This window comes from Triticum dicoccoides, chromosome 1B (genome assembly GCF_002162155.2).
Source record: "Triticum dicoccoides isolate Atlit2015 ecotype Zavitan chromosome 1B, WEW_v2.0, whole genome shotgun sequence".
Taxonomy (NCBI): domain Eukaryota; kingdom Viridiplantae; phylum Streptophyta; class Magnoliopsida; order Poales; family Poaceae; genus Triticum; species Triticum dicoccoides.
Window position 1 is genome coordinate 551,835,888 of NC_041381.1, and position 18,882 is coordinate 551,854,769.

Here is an 18,882-nt window from a genome sequence, read left to right on the forward strand (position 1 = left end):
CGCACTGCGGCCAGCCTCCTCCGTCCGCCACCCCATCCTCCACCTTGCCGGAGCCACTACCCCTACCCCATCGTCCACTGCAACAGATGGACGTCTCTCATCCACGATGCTGGACCAGGATCCTTCATCGCCTCCTCTCGCTTCATCGGCGCCGTCGTCCACCTTGCCGTTGCCGCTCCTACGACTGCCTCATCCACGGCCACAGGATTTATCCCCCGACCCGGCCGTCTGCCGTCTAAAGTCTTCTTCCCTGCCGCCGACAGCCATCGCACCCGCAGCACCCTCAATGTATCAGCATAGACCTTCACGGTGTCGCAAGAGAGGTGGTACTATTCCATATGTGCTTAAGTTATTGATCTCACCCGGAAAATAGATCGTAATTTGTTTACTGTACTTTTCTTGTCCATACCAAATCGTAGTGGATAGTTGAAAGCAAACATTGGTTGCGAAGTAGCTTTGTCCGGTTTGCACCTTCAGATCCGCCATGGCACGGGCACTATACTCGTAAAGCTTATGGTTTCCCCCCTTTATATTCATTACCATCATCGTAGGTGCTTCATGTGGTGCTAGCATTGCTCCTCAAGACCTCAACCCAAAGCTTATGTGTTGAAATACTAATCTGATATGATGCTCATATCACTAAAACAGAGAACGTTTAATTGGTCACCTAATGTTCCTATATTCGTTTCGAAAAGCATGTGCACCACCCACTGGTCCAGCTAGTTCCACTTTCCTGATTTTTCTCTTGATGCTTAGGGTTTTCCCCTTTTATCTACTCTACTATGATCTGTGTAGGTGCTTTCTGTCGTACTAGCATTACTCCACCCTTCAAGCTAAACAACACAACACTCAGAATACAAAAGCTTAGTTGTTCAAATATGATTGTGATATGATACTGATATTAGTTAACCGACACATTTAATTGGTTAGCTAAAGGTCCCACTTGAGTTTCCAAATGCATGTCACGACATATAGAGAGACAGCATAATTGCATTTCTTTGTCACTTGTTGACCGTTCTTTCTTGTCCATACCAAATCTTAGTTGTTATTTCAAAGCAAACATCGGTTGCTAACTACCCTTTGTGCGGTTTACAGCTTCATATCTGCCATCCCACTGCCACGGTCAACACTGTACTCATCATGCTTATGGTTTCCCCATTTTATGATGACCACAATCAGCCCACGTGGTTCATGTCGTAATAGCACAGCTCCACCCATCGAGCTAAACAAGCTTAGTTGTACAAATTCATATATGATATTATTGCTGATATTAGTAAAACTGAGAGATGTTTAATTGGTTAGCTAAATGTTCCTGCTTTAGTTTCAAAATGCATGTGAGCCACATATGGAGAGACCGGAAAGAATAGTATTTCTCTGTGCGCTCTGGTTCATCATGGGTGGCCAACCGACATTGTATTGAAAGACTTGTAATATCTTTAATCTGCTTGCTCTTCTGCTCTTCTTTAAGATGATCCTCTTCTCTTGCGGTCGACTGGTCAGGTCGAGTTGTTCTCCCTTAGCATATTTTGAATCTGCCAGGTCAGGTCGACTTGTTCTTCTTCACTATATGTTGAAGCTGTCATCTGCAAAGTGTCATCACTTCTGGAGCTCTCATATGTTGAGTAGTAGGCCACATTATATTAATGCACACAACAAATTACAGCATGCATGACATCTCTTGAAAGAATTGCAGAGATAGCACAAAGGGGTTTACATGGAGGCAGTATTGGATTAGAATCACTTCTGCATTACAAAGAAAATCTCACTTGTTTTTATGTTTTCATGCATGTCAGATATTGAACATTATCAAAATGAATATGAGAATGGGCGCACGAGAGGAATATGGTGGAACAATCCACCGGCTAACAAACTTGGCATGGTGGAGGATGGCCTATGTTATTCACCCATCAAGGTGCTTGCTCTAACTTTGCAAAGTTGTATTGGTCGCACATATTTTGCATCTGACCTCTTGCATTACTTCTCCTTTGTTACACCATCTGCTTAGTTTAAGCATCATATATGAGTATATGCCATACCTATCCATTTTTTGTACCTATTCCATGTGTCGTCACACTATGTTTTTCCAGTCAAATGTTGTTCTTTCGTAATGATGTCCAAAAGGAAGAGGGTGAGTGCAGATCCTTAAGGAGTACAAACTAGGTATTTGGAAAAGGTAGTGATACCTGTTAAATCAGATAGATCAGCAGCCATAGAAAACATAGGCCCAACTGTACCACACTTTAGCCCTACTCCAGTGGCCAAACCCCTATTAGAACTGCTGAGAGCCCAGCTTCAGGTACTGTCTATGATATCAATTCAAAATTTGAACTCCTAAATTTCTGCATGTGCGTTACCTTCTCTCTTGTATGAAAACTAATTTTAGATGAATCTCCTTGCTCAAAGGATCATACGATCTCACGACAATATTGGGCTCTACATTGCTCTTGACAGTACCTCTCTCCCTTTTGCCTTGTAACGTTGTACTTAATTAATTGCTATTTGATTATGTATCATCAGTCTGCACCTGAGCTTCATTATCCTCTGTTTCTTCCAATGTTATTTGATCTATATTTACTCTTTGCAAAATGTAGAATAATGGCAACGCTTATAAAGAATTTTCTTTGGGGAATTTATTGAATTATCCTTCCATCAACATGGAGAAGGGCTTTGTCCAGCCCGTGTTAACATGTAATGTAAGTTCATCCTTCTCAAGCCTTCAAACTTTGTTCTAGTATAGATTTGGATAGGCATCATTTCCTCCACTTCTGTTTGCTTTGCTGTTTACATCTAATTGGATGTTTGCAACAACTACCAGTTTCAAATTGTAGTTGTAAAAACAAGTTCCTTATGCAGAACAGATCCATTTATTTGCTTATATAATTGTGAAACCTGTTACATGTCTCCTTGTTTCTCTTTCAGAGTCGTATCTCTTATGCCTGGCAGAACTTTAGGGAAGATAGTGAGACAAACCATCTTGAGCACAGCGAGTTGACCCCAAGGCCCTGTCTTGATGAAGACAGTGAGTTGAAGCTACTCACCAGCAGGTGTGAGACAACCTCTGTGCAGTCACTGCCTCAATCAGTTTGACTTCTTTAGTCTCAACTTAAAGCGGAAAGGCTTGCTTCAGCCCAGCTCCGACTTAAAGTCAAAGATGCAATGAAGATGTCAGAGGACTGCCGTGCGCACCATCATGCCATACATCTACTGTTGATGCATCTATCGTTGACACAACTGAGGTCTACTCAGCTTCTTCGGATGTTTGGGGGGGCCGACCTGGCCAGGCCTAGTGCCTTCTGAAGTGCTCTCAGTTTTGTATATTCTTTTGTCGGCGTGTTTATTTGCACTGGTGGCGAACTTTGATGCCCAGTGGATGTAATATGTGTGATAGCCATGATAGCCTAGCATAAGTTGATTGCTTATTTATTTCCTTATTGTCTTGTTTATTTGTTTGCTTGTAGTCATTGCAGTTCTTTTTCCGCAGTTTGCTAGTGGCTGCAATAACCTATTTTTTAAAACTAGGCCACAATAACCATGGGCTAATATTTACTGTAGTGACACTGGGCCTCCTACGGGCCATAGAAATAGTGGGCCTTCTACGGGCTGTAGAAACAATGGGCCTTCTACGGGCCGTAGAAACAATGGGCCTTCTACGGGCCGTAGAAACAATGGGCCTTCTACGGGCTATATTATCAATGGGCCTTATACGGGCCGTATGATCGATTGGCCAAACATGAGCCAATAACAGACCACATTATGGCCGTAAACGGGCGAGAGTTGGAATCGTCCGTTCATGGGCCGACCATAATGGGCCATCGTCAATAGGTCGTATTTGATGACGCTATGAAAATGGCCCAACGTATTAATAGACCACAAACGGGCCGACTGTAACGACGGGCTGAATTTGGCCCACAAGCAGAAAATGACAGTAACGGGCCGTAAGTAAACGAATGCTTGAAATGAGCTCAAGAATAAATGGGCTCTGAGAAGGCCGAAAGATAACATGGGCTGGAAACGACCCAATGGAATAACGAGTCGTTAATGGGTATAAAGTGATACACTGTTCATTACGGGCCAGTTTCACCACGGGCCGTTAATGGGTGTAAAGCGATACACTGTTCATTACAGGCCAGTTTCACTATGGGCCGTTAATGGGCCAAGAGTTACAAAGGGCCTCATATGGGCCGAAAGACGTCATGGGCCATAGATGGGCCAGAAGTGAAAACGGGCTAGAATCATATTGGATAGCCCATATGATGCTACTGGGCCTAATTCGGATAGGGCGTAACGGGCCTTGGGTTAGCGGGCTGTAAATGGGCTATATGCGAACATGCCGTTAACAGGCTTTCCATGGGCCGTCCCGCCACCTTTTGATCAAGTCAAATGGGCCGGCCTTTTCACAGGAATGGGCCTCTGTTGGGACGTGCCACATGTCGACGTATCATAGGCGCCTTCTGTCCAATGAGTGGATGACATCTGTCCCAGCGATGAGCCGACACGTGTTTCCTCCAGCCAATGATGATTTTACACGTGGAAAATCCCCATTGGTCGGGGCTGTTAACGGGTTATCGAATCCAAAACCCGACCCGATAGCTTAACGGCGTTCCGTTAGTGTGGATGCCATGTGTCGGTCACCCTTGACGAAAGCACTTCTGTGACGCGCGATTTATCGTCATGGAAGTGGACACTTCTGTGATGATAATTTTGGTAATGTCATGGAACACTTCTACGACAGTACACGTATGACTATCTTGATTCTGTCATAAAATCGCCATGGATGTACATGCATGAAAAAAACGCGACCTACTATGACAAACACGTATCATCACGGAAGTGTATTTTTTTGTAGTGGTTGCTCAAACCCGTCTTCTTGGTCATCTTGCTGCCATTTTTTATCTCCTTGTGCTAAGCTCTATTTGCAAAACTGTTTTGGGGGATTGCTCTTTGGTATGTGACTCCTCGAATGGTCTAATTAGTTTTTGTTCTAGTGCTTTATTTATTGCAAACTTTTGCTGCTTAGGTGACCCTGTTCTTGAGCTTGCATGTCAAATTTATATGGTCCATAGTAGTTTTGATGCATGATATATCCTGTAGACACTTGTAGGAGTAGTTCCTATCAATTTTGTTGATTTTCGTTCACTTTTATTTTGAGTCACTAAAAATTTCAAAAAAAATGGAGGAAGAAAATGATGAGGAGATTGTTAAGAGGCTCTTCAAGTCAGGGTTCTAGAGAGAATGAGAATGAGGAGAAGAAGAAGCCCAAGTACAACCTTCCTCGCACCATGGAGGTTCGACCGTGTGGCCAAGTGACGCATTCTTAAGGGCGGCCGGAATTTATGAGGAATTCTATTATTTGGTTGAGAATGCATGCATCACCAACTTCCTCCATGATAAGTGTGATCAGTACCTCCTACTCACTAATACCTTCATGCAAAATTTTCACTTTCATGCTAGGAAATCACGACCCATGGTAGAATTTTATTTATATGATGAGCATAAGGAGATGATGCTTTATGACTTTTGTGAGGTTTGCAAACTACCTTTTGAGGGCAGCGTCGATGAACCATGTCCTAGAGATGTGGAAGATTTTATTGATGAAGTTACCATAGGGGAAAGGAGAAAGGTGTCAGAAGTGAGAGTGGCTAGTTTACATTTTCCTGTTTTGCGCTACTACTCATTATTTGCTGGGAGATGTTTAATTGGTCGAGGGGAGAGTGGAGGCCTTAGTGCTCCTGACCTTGCTATTTTGCGCCATGCTTTACTTCGTGATAGAACTTTTAGCTTGGGCACTATGGTTGCTCGACGGTTGAGTTCAAACCGTTCGAGGGGTCCTATTTTTGGAGGTATCTACGCCTCCCACCTTGCCAAACGCTTTGAGCTACCCATTAGGCACGATGAGGAAGGAGAGATGATACTACCCACTTTATACTTAGACTATGACAGTATGGTCACACATGATTTTATTAGCGATGATGAGGACAAGAGACTCATCTATAACCTGGTATTCATTCAGAAGACTTGTCAGATTATTACCTTGCATGCACCTACTTTGTTCGATATTCATTCAGGAAGGTACATCATCATGCCCGATGACATTTATGCATACTGGGAGCGGACGTGATCCCCAGTTCCTGAGTCGGAACCATCACCTGATCCGTATCAGGAGTCCATGTATCAGTGGGAGCCGCAGGAGCTCGCTAACCAGTGGAACCCCCGGGATCCTCCTTGGTACACAGGGGAGGGCTACTTTGATCCATGGGCATAGACCAACTTAGGCAAAAGCCTAAGCTTGGGGGAGTACGTATTTCTCACTGACATTACATTCATGTTCACCTTCCAGTTGTCAGTGTTCATACTTTTTCATTGTAATATCCGTGTTAGTTTATTTCCTTTTCTCGATTTCTTCTTGTTCGTTTGAAAAACTTTGAGAAAATCCAAAAAACTAGTTGTAGCTTCTTTCCGTTCCATGTTTATTTAGTAGTACTATTAAAAGAAAACCCAAAAAAGATTTCTTGTTTTTCTTTTTCTTGTTGGGAGATTTCCTGTGTAAATAGTTCTTCTCGTTCTTGTTTTACTTTCTTCAGAAAAACAAAAGCTCCAAAAACATTTTAGTGTGTTTCTTTGAAATTCTTGTTCCTTTTCTTTAAGCTAAAACAAGAAGACCGTGATGATAATGATGAATGGCTCTCATATGCATTATTGTTGATCTAACAAAGAGCCCATATTACCCTGTCTACTCCTTTGAATAAATGTTGCAGATTCCAGCTTAGTCCAATGCACGTGCACTATTATTATTATTCACATTGTTTGATCGTGCAAGTGAAAGGCAATAATGACGATATATGATGAAATGATTGAGATGAGGAAAAGCTGGTATGAACTCGACCTATTTTTCTTTCGTAAATATGATTAGTTCATCGTTCTTCATTCAACCCATTATGAGTGAAACATGTTTGCAATGACAACTAGAGATTTTAGTTACTCATGCCATGCTTAATTATCTAGGAGTTTATAATGGTTTACCTTGCGTGCCAACATGCGGTTGTGATGTAGTATGATAGGATGGTATCCTCCTTTGAATGATTCGAGTGGCTTGACTTGGCACATGTTCACGCATGTAGTTGGAACAAAATCAACATAGCCTTCACGATATTTATGTTCGTGGTGATTTATATCATACTCATGCTTGCACTCAATATTGGTTAATTTCAATGCATGTTGATGATTGTTGTCGCTCTCTAGTTGGTCGCTCCTCAATCTTTTGCTAGCCTTCACTTGTACTAAGCGGGAATACTGCTTGTGCATCCACTTCCATAAACCCAAAGTTGTTCCATGTGAGTCCACCATACCTACCTATATGCGGTATTTACCTGCCGTTCCAAGTAAATTTGCACGTGCCAAACTATAAACCTTCAAATAATAATCTGTTTTGTATGCCCGAATCGCCATGTGGCGACTGGGGCTGTCAGTATCTTCCATGCTAGGTGGGTTATTCTCATGATGAGTGGACTCCGCTCATCATTCACGAGAAAGTGGCTAGTAATTGGGGTGCCCAGTTCCATGCTCAAAATCAAATCAAAATATAATTAAAAAAACTCACCCTGGACAGTTGTTGGTATGGACGGTACCCGTTGTTTCGGATCAGCCGTGTAGTGTGATTGTTGGTGGAGGGGGAGTAAAAACTTTACCATTCTATTTGGAAACCGCCTATAATGTATCTAGTATGGAAGATACTGAGATCTCTTGGTCGTTGCGTTGACAATGAAAGCATACCGCTCAAAATATTATTTATCTCTATTTCAAAATTTCGAGCTATGGCACCTCTGCTAATCCCTGCTTCCCTCTATGTAGGGTCTATCTATTTACTTTTATTGTTGATTCATCTTCCTCTTATAAAAAGCATCAGTTGGAGAGCACCACTTTCATTTGTAAGCGTTGTTATTAATTGATTGTGAGTATGTGTGTGACTAGATCTCTTTTGCCATGAATTACAATGTCTAGTCAGTCCTTGATCTTCAGGGGTGCTCTGCATTTATGTTTTGCGGTCTCAGAAAGGGCTAGTGAGATACCATCTTGTTATATCATATCATGATTGTTTTGAAAAAGTGTTGTCATCCGAGATTTATTATTATCACTCGCTAGTTGATTATGCCATTGATATGTGTAAATGCGAGACCTAAGTGTTATTGTAAATATGCTTATTTCATAATCTTTGCTGAAAACCTGAATGCTGGCTATACATATTTGTAACAACAAGATCAAACAGAGTTTGTAAAAGTTTTTCTTTGTCAATTGAATTGCTTGAGGACAAGCAATGGGTTAAGCTTGGGGGAGTTGATACGTCCCCATCGTGTCTACTTTTCCAGACTCTTTTGCCCTTGGTTTGGACTCTAATTTGCATGATTTGAATGGAACTAACCCGTACTTACGTTGTTTTCAGCAGAATTGCCTTGGTGTTATTTTTATGCAGAAATAAAAGTTCTCGGAATGACCTGAAACTTTACGGAGAATATTTTTGGAATAAATAAAAAATATTGGCGAAAGAATAAACTAGAGGGGACCCATCGTCTATCCATAAGGGTGGAGGGCGCGCCCCCTGCCTTGTGGGCCCCCTGGACCTCCACCGACCTCAACTCCAACTCCATATATTCACATTCGGGGAGAAAAATCAGGGAGAAGGATTCATCGCGTTCTACAATATGAAGCCGCTGTCACCCCCTGTTCTTCGTCGGGAGGGCAGATATGGAGCCCGTTCAGGGCTTCGGAGAGGGGAAATCGTCGCCATCATTATCATCAACCTTCCTTCATCACCAATTTCATGATGATCACCGCCGTGCGTGAGTAGTTTCATTGTCAGATTGTTGTATGGTAATGGGTTGGATGAGATCTATCATGTAATCGAGTTAGTTTTGTTAGGGTTTGATCCCTAGTATCCACTATGTTGTAAGATGTATGTTGCTATGACTTTGCTATGCTTAATGCTTGTATCTAGGGCCTGAGTGCCATGAATTCAGATATGAATCCTTTATGTTTTCATGAATATATTTGTGTTCTTGATCTGATCTTGCAAGTTGTAGACACCTATTACGAGTTATGATCCGCATACCCCAAGGTGACAATAATTTGGATTCTTTCCGGTGATTACCATAGTTTGAGGAGTTCATGTATTCAGTAAGTGCTAATGCTTTGTTCCGGCTCTCTATTAAAAGGAGGCCTTAATATCCCTTAGTTTCCATTAGGACCCCACTGCCACGGGAGGGTAGGACAAAAGATGTCATGCAAGTTCTTTTCCATAAGCATGTATGACTATATACGGAATACATGCATACATTATATTGATGAATTGGAGCTAGTTCTGTGTTACCCTAGGTTATAATTGCTACATGATGAACATTATCCGACACATATCATCACCGATCCATTGCCTACAAGTTTGTTTGATGTTGATCCTTGCTTCGTTACTTTCGTTACTGCTGCTGTTACAATTGCTACAAAACTGCTATTGTTACTTTTGCCATCGTTACGGTTACTCCATACTACTTTGCTACTAAATACTTTGCTGCAGATATTAAGTCTTTCAGGTGTGGTTGGATTGACAACACAGCTGCTAATTCTTGAGAATATTCTTTGGCTCCCCTTGTGTTGAATCAATAAATTTGGGTTAAATACTCTACCCTCAAAAATTGTTGTGATCCCCTATACTTGTGGGTTATCAGTTACCTGAAAATACAACCAACACAACTATCTAGGAAGTCCCTAGAAGCATCAGTTAGTCCATTATAAAAGATATCAAGTATTTCATTTTTCTTAAGAGGATGATCAGGCAAAACATTAAGTAATTGGAGAAGCCTCCCCCAAGATTGTGGGAGACTCTCTTCTTTAATTTGCACAAAGTTAAATATTTCTTGTAAGGTAGCTTGTTTCTTATGAGCAGGAAAATATTTTTCAGAGAAGTAATATATCATAGCCTGGGGACTACACACACAACGAGGAGCAAGAGTATTGTACCATATCTTAGCATCACCCTTTAATGAGAACGGGAATCACTTGAGAATATAGTAGTAGTGAATTTTCTCATCATGAGCAAATAAGGTGGCTATATCATTTAATTTACTAAGATGTGACACAACAGTTTCAGTTTTAGTTTCATAACCATGGAAAGGATCAGATTCAACCAAAGTAATTAACTCTGGATCGATAGAGAATTCATAATCCTTATCAGTGGAAAAGATAGGTGAAGTTGCAAACTTAGGATTACATTTCATTCTAGCATTCAAAGATTTTTCTTTCAACTTGCATAGTAATTTCTTAAGATCATCTCTATCCTTACAAGCAAGAAAATCTCTATCAACCTCTCCATCCATAAGCTAACCCTCAGGTTTTTAGGCAATTCATATCTAGGAGAGCTAGGTCTAATAGTTGTTTCAAAATTTTCAGTTTCAATAATCTCATCAGTTTGAGCATTCTCAATTTCTTTAGCTCTAGTAAGTTATTCATCAAGAAATTCACCTAGTGGCATATTATCATCAAGCAAGGTACTAGCATCATCGATAACATCATTCATAGCAGAAGTAGCATCATCAATAACTTGCAACATATCAGGATTAATAGCATGTGGTGGTGTTGCAAGCTTACTCAAAATAGAAGGTGAATCAAGTGTAGAGCTAGATCATAGTTCCTTACCTCCCCTCGTCTTAGAGGGAACGATCTTCGTTCTTTCATCCTTAAGATTCTTCATAGTGATCAATAGATATAAATCCCAAGTGACTCAACAAATATAGCTATGCTCCATGGCAACGGCGCCAGAAAAAGGTCTTGATGACCCACAAGTATAGGGGATCGCAAAAAATTTTGAGGGTAGAGTATTCAACCCAAATTTATAGATTCGACACAAGGGAAGCCAAAGAATATTTGTAAGTATTAGTAGCTGAGTTGTCAATTCAGCCACACCTAGAAATCTAATATTTGCAACAAAGTGATCAGTAGCACAATAGTATGATAGTTTTGATAACAGTGGTAACGATAGCAATAGTAATGGTAACAACAGTGGTAGTTCTATAGCAATTGTAGCAGCAACATCAACAGTAGTAGTTTAGCAAGATCAATATATGGAAAAACTCGTAGGCATGGATTGGTGATATCGATGGATAATATTCATCATATAACAGTTATAACCTAGGGCGACACAGAACTAGCTCCAGTTCATCGATATAATGTATGCATGTATTCGTAAATAGTCATACGTACTTATGGAAAAAAACTTGCATGACATGTTTTGTCCTACCCTCCCGTGTCACCGAGTCCAGAAGGAAAATAAGGGATATTAAGGTCTCCTTTTAATAGAGAACCAGACTAAAGCATTAGCACTTAGTGAATACATGAACTCCTCAGACTACGGTAATCACCGGAAAGAATCTCAATTATTGTCACCTTGGGGTATGTGGATCCTAACATGTAGTAGGTGCATATGACTTGAAAGATCGGATCAGGAACATAGATATAATGGTGAAAACATAAACAGCTCAGATCTGAATTCATGGCACTCAGGCCCTAGTGACAAGCATTAAGAATAGCAAACTCATAGCAACATCAATCTCAGAACATAGTGGATACTAGGGATCAAGCCCTCACAAAACAAACTCGATTACATGATGAATCTCATCCAACCTCTCACAGACCAGCGAGCCTACGAAGGAATTACTCACTCCCAGCGGTAAGCATCATGGAATTGGTGATGGAGGATGGTTGACGATGACAAAGACGGAAGATTCCCCTCTCCGAAGCCCCGAACAAACTCCATATCTCGCCTCCCGATGAAGAACAGGAGGTGGCGGCGGCTCCGTAACGTGAAACACGATTAAACTTCCTCTCCTATTTTTCTCTCCAAAAATAGGAATTTATAGCGTCGGAATTAGGGTCAGTAGAGCCTTGTGGGCCCAACTACCTACCAGGGCACGCTGGAGGGGGGTGGCGCGCCCTGGTGCCTAGTGGGCAGCTGCCCCCCTTCCAGTGGGTCTTGGTTCCAATATTTTTTATTTATTCCAAATTAATTCCCCAAAAAGTTTCATCCAATTCCGAGAACTTCTATTTCTGTACAAAAATAACACCATGGTAGTTCTACCGAAGACATCGTCAGTCCGGTTTAGTTTTATTCACTAGAGTCCAAAACAAGAGCAAAAGCGTTAGGAAAAATAGATACGATGGAGATGTATCAGGATTCTACCGCGCCGCTATCGCCACTTCTGGCCTACGCTTGTGCGGCCCTTCGCGACCACTGTGGTTTGCTGCGATGCAGTAGGAGTTTGATGCCCTGCAGCACAATCACACTTGGCAGCTTGTCCCACGTCCCTGTCATGCCAACATCATCAGCAGGAAGTAGGTCTTCAAGCAAAAGCTTCATCCTGATGGTACACTCGATCGCTACAAAGTGCATTGGGTGGTTCGTGGCTTCCGTCGGTGCGCTAGCATCGATTTCACGGATACATTTGCCTCGGTTGTCAAACCCGGGACGATTCATACTGTTCTTCAGCTCGCGGTGTCCCGCGCCTGGCCGGTGCACTAGATGGACGTCTCAAACGCCTTTCTCCATGGTCATCTCAAGGAGCGGGTATATTGCCAGCAGCCCACGGGTTCGTCCACGAATCTTATCCGGAGCATGTATGCCTACTTTCACGCTCGTTGTACGGGCTCAAGCAGGCTCCCCGCGCCTGGTACCAGCACATCGCAGTATTTCTTCATCAGCTCGGCTTCCGCTCCACTTGCTCCGATGCTTCGTTGTTCGTCTATCGCCAGGGCGATGCTACCACCTACATACTCTTCTATGTCGACGACATCATCATGACATCTTGCTCTACTGCTCTTCTTCGATAGCTCACTGACCGTCTTCACGCTGAGTTCGCCATTAAGGACTTGGGTCCTCTACACTACTTCCTCGAGATCGAGGTTGTCCAGCGTGAAGATGGCTTCTTTCTTCACCAGCGGAAGTGCGCTCATGACCTTCTTGATCGTGCTGGGATGCTTAATTGCAAACATGCGGTCACGCCTGTCGACACGAAGGCCAAGCTCTCTGCCACAGATGGGTTCCCGGCTCCGGATGCTTCGTTCTACCAGTCTATTATTGGTGCTCTTCAGTACCTCACTCTTACACGACCGGAGCTTCAATACGCCGTTCAGCCGGTGTGCCTACACATGCATGCTCCTCGCGACGCTCATTGGACTTCGGTGAAGCGGATACTATGCTACATCTGAGGCACCCTAGATCCCGGGTTGTCACTTCAGGCCTCGGCCGCCCTGGACATCACCGCCTACTCTGATGCTGACTGGGCCGGTTGCCCTGACACGCGCCGTAACACTTCGCGATATTGCGTTTATCTTGGAACGTCACTTATCTCTTGGTCGTCCAAGCAGCGACTCACCGTTTCTCGCTCCAGTGCTGAAGCGGAGTATCGCGCGGTGGCTAACGTGGTCGCAGACTGCTTGTGGCTTCGCCAGCTTCTTCATGAGCTTTCGTGTCCTATTGACAAGGCCACTGTTGTCTACTATGACAACGTCTCTGCCGTTTACCTCTCTGCTAATTTGGTTCATCATCGTCGCACGAAGTACATTGAGCTTGATATCTATTTTGATATCTATTTTGTTCGGGAACAGGTGGCTCTTGAATGTATACGTATTCTACACGTACCCACCTCCCAACAATTTGCGGACATCACGACCAAGAGATTGCCTACGGTGTCCTTCGAGGAGTTTCGGTCCAGCCTTTGCGTCGGCAATGGCGACGCTTCGACTGCAGGGGAGTGTTGAGATATATATTGCACATGTGTATTTCTTGTACAAAAGCCCCCCTCCTTCCTTGTATAGTTGAGGACATGGCTACCCCTTATATGTATGTATGTATGTATGTATGTATGTATGTATGTATATACACACACGTGCATATGCACCCGATGAATATATCGTGAGTTGCACATATTCTCTATACCATCCAAGCACATTTTCACACTGTTTCAAGGACAAACTTTCCAGAGCAATTCTTTCAGCAGCAACTTGAGACATCTTACTCTTCTTGAGAGGGGCATCTTCTTTTCCATTTTCATCCGTTATCAATAACCACAAATTCAAAGTTTTTCCTCTTGCTTGCATGTTTCCCAGTTTTGTACATCCTTGCTCAAACACCGTTCAACTGCAAATCCAATGTCATAGAGACAGAGATCTTTTTGATAATTTCAGTTCTCACAGGAATCTTATGTAAATCCCTTATCTCCTCCGTGAATCTGATTTCTGTTTTGTCAGCTATCCTTTCAACATCAACCTCCAAAGTTGCTGTCTAATCAGCGAAACTGACAACACGGTCATGGCGACAAAAACCCTCAACCGTCGTTGTCATATCTGAGCTAAAAAAATGCTCACGATGGTCGAGCACTATGGTTGTTTCAGCGAAGGAATTACAAGTAGTTACAACTTACAAGTACTACATCAATAATCCTAAATGCCGGAAACAATAGTCACGTATCATGACAACGTGATACGATGGGATGCTCGCGTCCTCGGGCGATCACGTTAGCTATCTGCTAGCTCCCGCCAGCACACCATCTTCAGGACGAGCACGTCAGCCCTGGAAGATGCGGTTTGCCCGTCCAATTGCGGACTGCGAAATCACACCCTAGACAACACCAGGACTCTAGGAGTGTATCTCGAAAGCTCCCATGGCACCATTTCAAAAGGGGAGCCGATCCTACGACCACCATCGGCAAACTTGAGCGTGTGGAGGCGTTCACGCAACCATCGACGATGGACAATCATTCCCATTTGCAGAAGCCTATCATCTACACGAAACGGCACACGACGACCGACGCTGCCCGTGGCTCCTCTCCGGAAAAGGCACGACATGGACGCCCCACAAGGCGTCTCCCGCCCATGTGGCCATCAACAAGATACAGCCCAGCAAACAGCCAAAGTCCGTCCACACTTGTTTTATGGAAGCTACGGGTGGCCAGCTAGCTAGCTAGAACATGGATCGATCCATAAATATGGCCTTGCAAATCTTCAATTTCATCACAAGGGCCACCACCCCGTAGTACAAATTAGTACTGGTACAAACCACCAAAGGTACTGCTACTGATCATAACTAGTAATGCAATTATTAACTTCTTTTCTTCTTCTTCTTCTTCAATGAGCGCCACGCTACTACGTCCGTACGGTACTTGATGGATGGATGGTTGTTCAAGTCCTCAATAAACTTGAGACTTTGATGAGAGAAGGAAAACGTCTAAGCGGGTGCTAATTAGCAGCCTCAGCGTAGCCCGGAGCCTCCTCCTTCACTATAACGAAGAGGCCGGCCTTTCTTCCTCCTCCTGCACGCACGCGAATGCAAAATAATTCTTCAATAGAATACGCTCCGTCCGTCTCTTCTCTTCAATGCTTATGCCTGTGGAGAAGGAGAAGAGGAGGGAGCAGACTAGAACTGGGCGCCCTCGAAGGTCTGGCCGAAGTGCCAGCCGGCGGGCGCGGCGGCGTTGCTGGTGACGGTGCGGCCGTCGCTGGAGGTGACCCGGAAGGAGAGGCACTGGCCGTCCAGGAAGGTGTTGCTCTGCCAGTTCATGCCCCAGTTGCGGGACATGGCCTGCCAGCCGGTGCGCGTGCCCTTGATGGACACGGACCGCGCGTCGCCGGCGCCGGCCACGTTGGTCACCAGCACCAGGTTGAAGTAGGAGTGGCCGTTGATGGTGAACCGGATGCCCCCCTTCTTCACGCACGGCACACTGCTCGATCATGCGACGCGTCAGTGCGAAATCGCGAGGGGTAACATGCAGGATTAGTACTCTTAGTACTACTACGTGACACGGTGACAGTGAAATCGCGACATTAAAAGGCGCAGCACATGCGATGTAACTGTAGTCAGTAGCCTGCCTATCGGCGTGCACCGTATCAAATCTGCAGCAGTGTGGCCCGCCTAAACTTATGGACCGAACCAACCGCGGTCCTCGCGTATCTTCAAGCCGACCGACGCCCAGTCAATTAACCCATCGGTTCGGTCGGTCGGTACACTGTAACTTTTTTTCATTTTTGACGGAAAACTTTGTTCTCACCTTCTGTAGGAGACGGGCACGATGCCGGCGCGGTACTGCGCGATGTGGAGGAAGGCCGGCTCGGCCATGTCGAAGTGGGGTCGGGGCGGGTTGCACCAGCCGCCGTCGTCGCTGGGGAGGCCGTAGTTGGGCGGGCAGAAGTTGGTGGCCGTCACCAGGATGGACCCCGGCCGGCACGAGCTGCCGGCGTTGTCGCAGCGCAGCTCGTAGCACGACCCGCACGCCGCGCCGTCGTTGAACAGCGCTGTGCTCAGCGCCGCCGTGTTCGTGCCGTACCCAGTGCTGTACAGGTTGCCATACCCGCATGCCCCGCCTGCAAAACCCAACAAACAGCCAGCGCGCGTGAGTGTCTGTGTGACAGGCGTTCAAGTAGCGATGAGTTATACACATTGCATTCGCCAGCCGCAGCGCCGGGGACATACCCATGGTGCCGGAGGCGTCGCCGCCGCCGTAGAAGGTGGCATGGGCGCTCTGCCAGCCGCCGTACCCGCCGGCCGCGGCCTGCCGGGCGAGGAGGCAGAAGGAGGAGAATAGGAAAAAGAGAGCACCGGCAGCCGCCATCGCTGGGAGAGAGCTTCCTTGTATCAGCAAGCTAGCTTAGCTTTCGAGGGGCTATGGTGACTAAAGCTAGCTAGGCTCGAAATGGCTGGTTGGCAGTGAGGAGCTACCTCCTCCCAGCCGGGGTATTTATAGCCAAAGTAAAGCTCATTGCCGGTGGCGGTTGGATTGCAAGCTCGATCAGGGCCGTGCAGGTTAATAGCACTTCTTTTTTTCCTGAAGATTTGGTGAGAGAGAGAGAGAGAAGAAAATGAGAGATTGAAGGCCGGCTGTGACGTGCGGGGTGACCACTGCCACGGAGGCGCGCGGCAGTTAATACATACTACAAATCAGGCGCACATGCGAGTGTCCTCGGCTGGCATCGGGCGCGGCCCCGAGCGCGCGCGCGCGCGTACGTAACGGGCACCAACCGCTTGCCCGGCCGAGCGCGTGTGTGGTGGGGTGGACTGGTGGCGCGACGAGTCGCCGTGGGGTCCGGGGGCGCCCTACTCTCCACATGGCTCTCACCGGCTGCTTAGCTGAGCCAGGACCATGCAGGACTCGGCCATGAGCAGGATGCAGAGCATGCATGCAGAGCGTGCCTTAACTCCGTGGAACTCATGGGCGGCAAGGCGAGCAGACGCGTCGACCATGCATGCATAGCCGTGTGTGGCAGGGCCGGACCGCCTGAGGGAGGGAGGGAGGGGAATCCGGTCATGTTTTCGTGTCATGGTGCTCGACCGCGCGGCGCGGGCGCGGCATGGCGTGCCTGCTACTAGATACGTGATGATAATCCACTCATGATCGGCGTGTAACGGAACAAGTGCATGCCGACCTTGCCCAACTTGACTACTTGGGGATGGATAATTAACAACCGCATGCATGGTCCAGGAAGTTGCTGCGTGTGTTGGATCGTTCCACGAACGTATTGTTGCAGTGAGGAGACGAAGGAGCTGCTCCGGACACGGCAGGAGTTCAAAGTAACTTGGGTACGTCGCGAGGCGAATAGAGCGGCGTCCAAATTTTTCCCCTGATTGCATTTTACATGTTGCAGCGGACGAGGTCCCGGACCACATTTAATTCAATAAAGTTGCAATTACCCCTAAAAAAAACGTATTGTTGCAGTGGGAGCCATGCCCATGCTAATCTCGGGCCACTTAACTTAGTCGTGCTGGAGAGTACACTGGACCATCGGATACAAAAAGGAAATCGTGGATTTGTCGGGGCAGGACGCACATCGGCACATGAAGCTGCCCCGGCCCATGGAGCCGGCCATGCCAATGTGCCATGCACACGAACGTACGTACTGTACACACCACCCACACGAAGGGAATCAATCATGCATGCGCAACTAATTAACTACCGGCTCCAATGATTAGCGCACGCTTTAAGGATCGATGCTCAATTAAGGTCTGAACAGGCAAAACCTTCGTGTGGGCTCCTGAAGACTGGAGTGCACATGGCCGCTCACATGCTCAGCCGCTCACGTGAACGGGACACGTAACATGGCTCGGCCCTGTGTGCGTGAGAGCGAGGCCCGAGCAGTGAACGTATACGTAAATCCAACAGCAGCTTTCAGACAAACTTTGGTACCCTGCCCATGCATGCACGATGCACATGCATGCATGCATGGCCGAGACTTTACATCCATCGGCGGTTTCTTACAAATTTTCTACGCTGACCGTTCGATCGTCGCCTACTCGCCTACAGAGGCTTTCAAGGGCTAACATAACATGGCACCGCCGCCCGCACCTCGCCGGTGTCAAGCAGGCGGCCACCTGCTCTGCTCCGCCATCAGTTTCAGAAAGCAACAGTTCCCCAGGCCAGCCGCAGGCAGGCCCCACGCCATGTTAGTTGCACATGGCCGCCCGGGAGTTGCGGCTTAATCCCCTGTCTGTCACTAGCTAGCCACCCCGTTCGTTTGCATCCCTCTTGGACCCGTCACGCTCCGACCAGCGGTTCCGTGCTCAGTTGTGGCGCTCCTTCGCCCGCTTATGGATGGTACAGTGATGCAGGTCCACGAGATGATTACATCTTATCCTGAATTCCTCTTCATAGGCAGCACGCACAGGTATACTTCTCGATCAAAGGTAACGCAATGTAGCAGCAAGTGCACAGAGGATATACATGTAGAGAGAAAAATGCAGGTTACTGCAGGCCATGTGTAGGAATAGGAACAGAGCGGTGTGGCGCAGCGGCGCTGTTGTACGTGAAGATCATGACAGCGACATCCCTGTGAGTGTGCGTGGGAGGAGCGGAGCGG

At 45.9% G+C, this 18,882-nt stretch overlaps 1 protein-coding gene across 1 annotated transcript; it reads right to left on the minus strand.

Moving 5' to 3' along the window:
• Positions 1-14,995: 14,995 nt before the first annotated feature.
• On the minus strand, positions 14,996-16,754 carry LOC119348690 (expansin-A4). Its single transcript, XM_037616664.1, has 3 exons — positions 16,505-16,754; positions 16,083-16,395; positions 14,996-15,755 (listed from the first exon to the last, which is right to left on the minus strand). Exons 1-3 carry the CDS (start codon positions 16,641-16,643, stop codon positions 15,452-15,454), a joined length of 756 nt encoding a protein of 251 aa, XP_037472561.1. The 5' UTR covers positions 16,644-16,754; the 3' UTR covers positions 14,996-15,451.
• Positions 16,755-18,882: the final 2,128 nt, after the last annotated feature.

Coding starts and splice junctions, on each gene's coding strand:
- LOC119348690 (XM_037616664.1), bottom strand. CDS start 16,643: ATGGCGGCTGCCGGTGCTCTCTTTTTCCTATTCTCCTCCTTCTGCCTC. Junction 16,396..16,504: donor CGACGCCTCCGGCACCATGG/GTATGTCCCCGG, acceptor TGGGTTTTGCAG/GCGGGGCATGCGGGTATGGC. Junction 15,756..16,082: donor GTGCCCGTCTCCTACAGAAG/GTGAGAACAAAG, acceptor ATGATCGAGCAG/TGTGCCGTGCGTGAAGAAGG.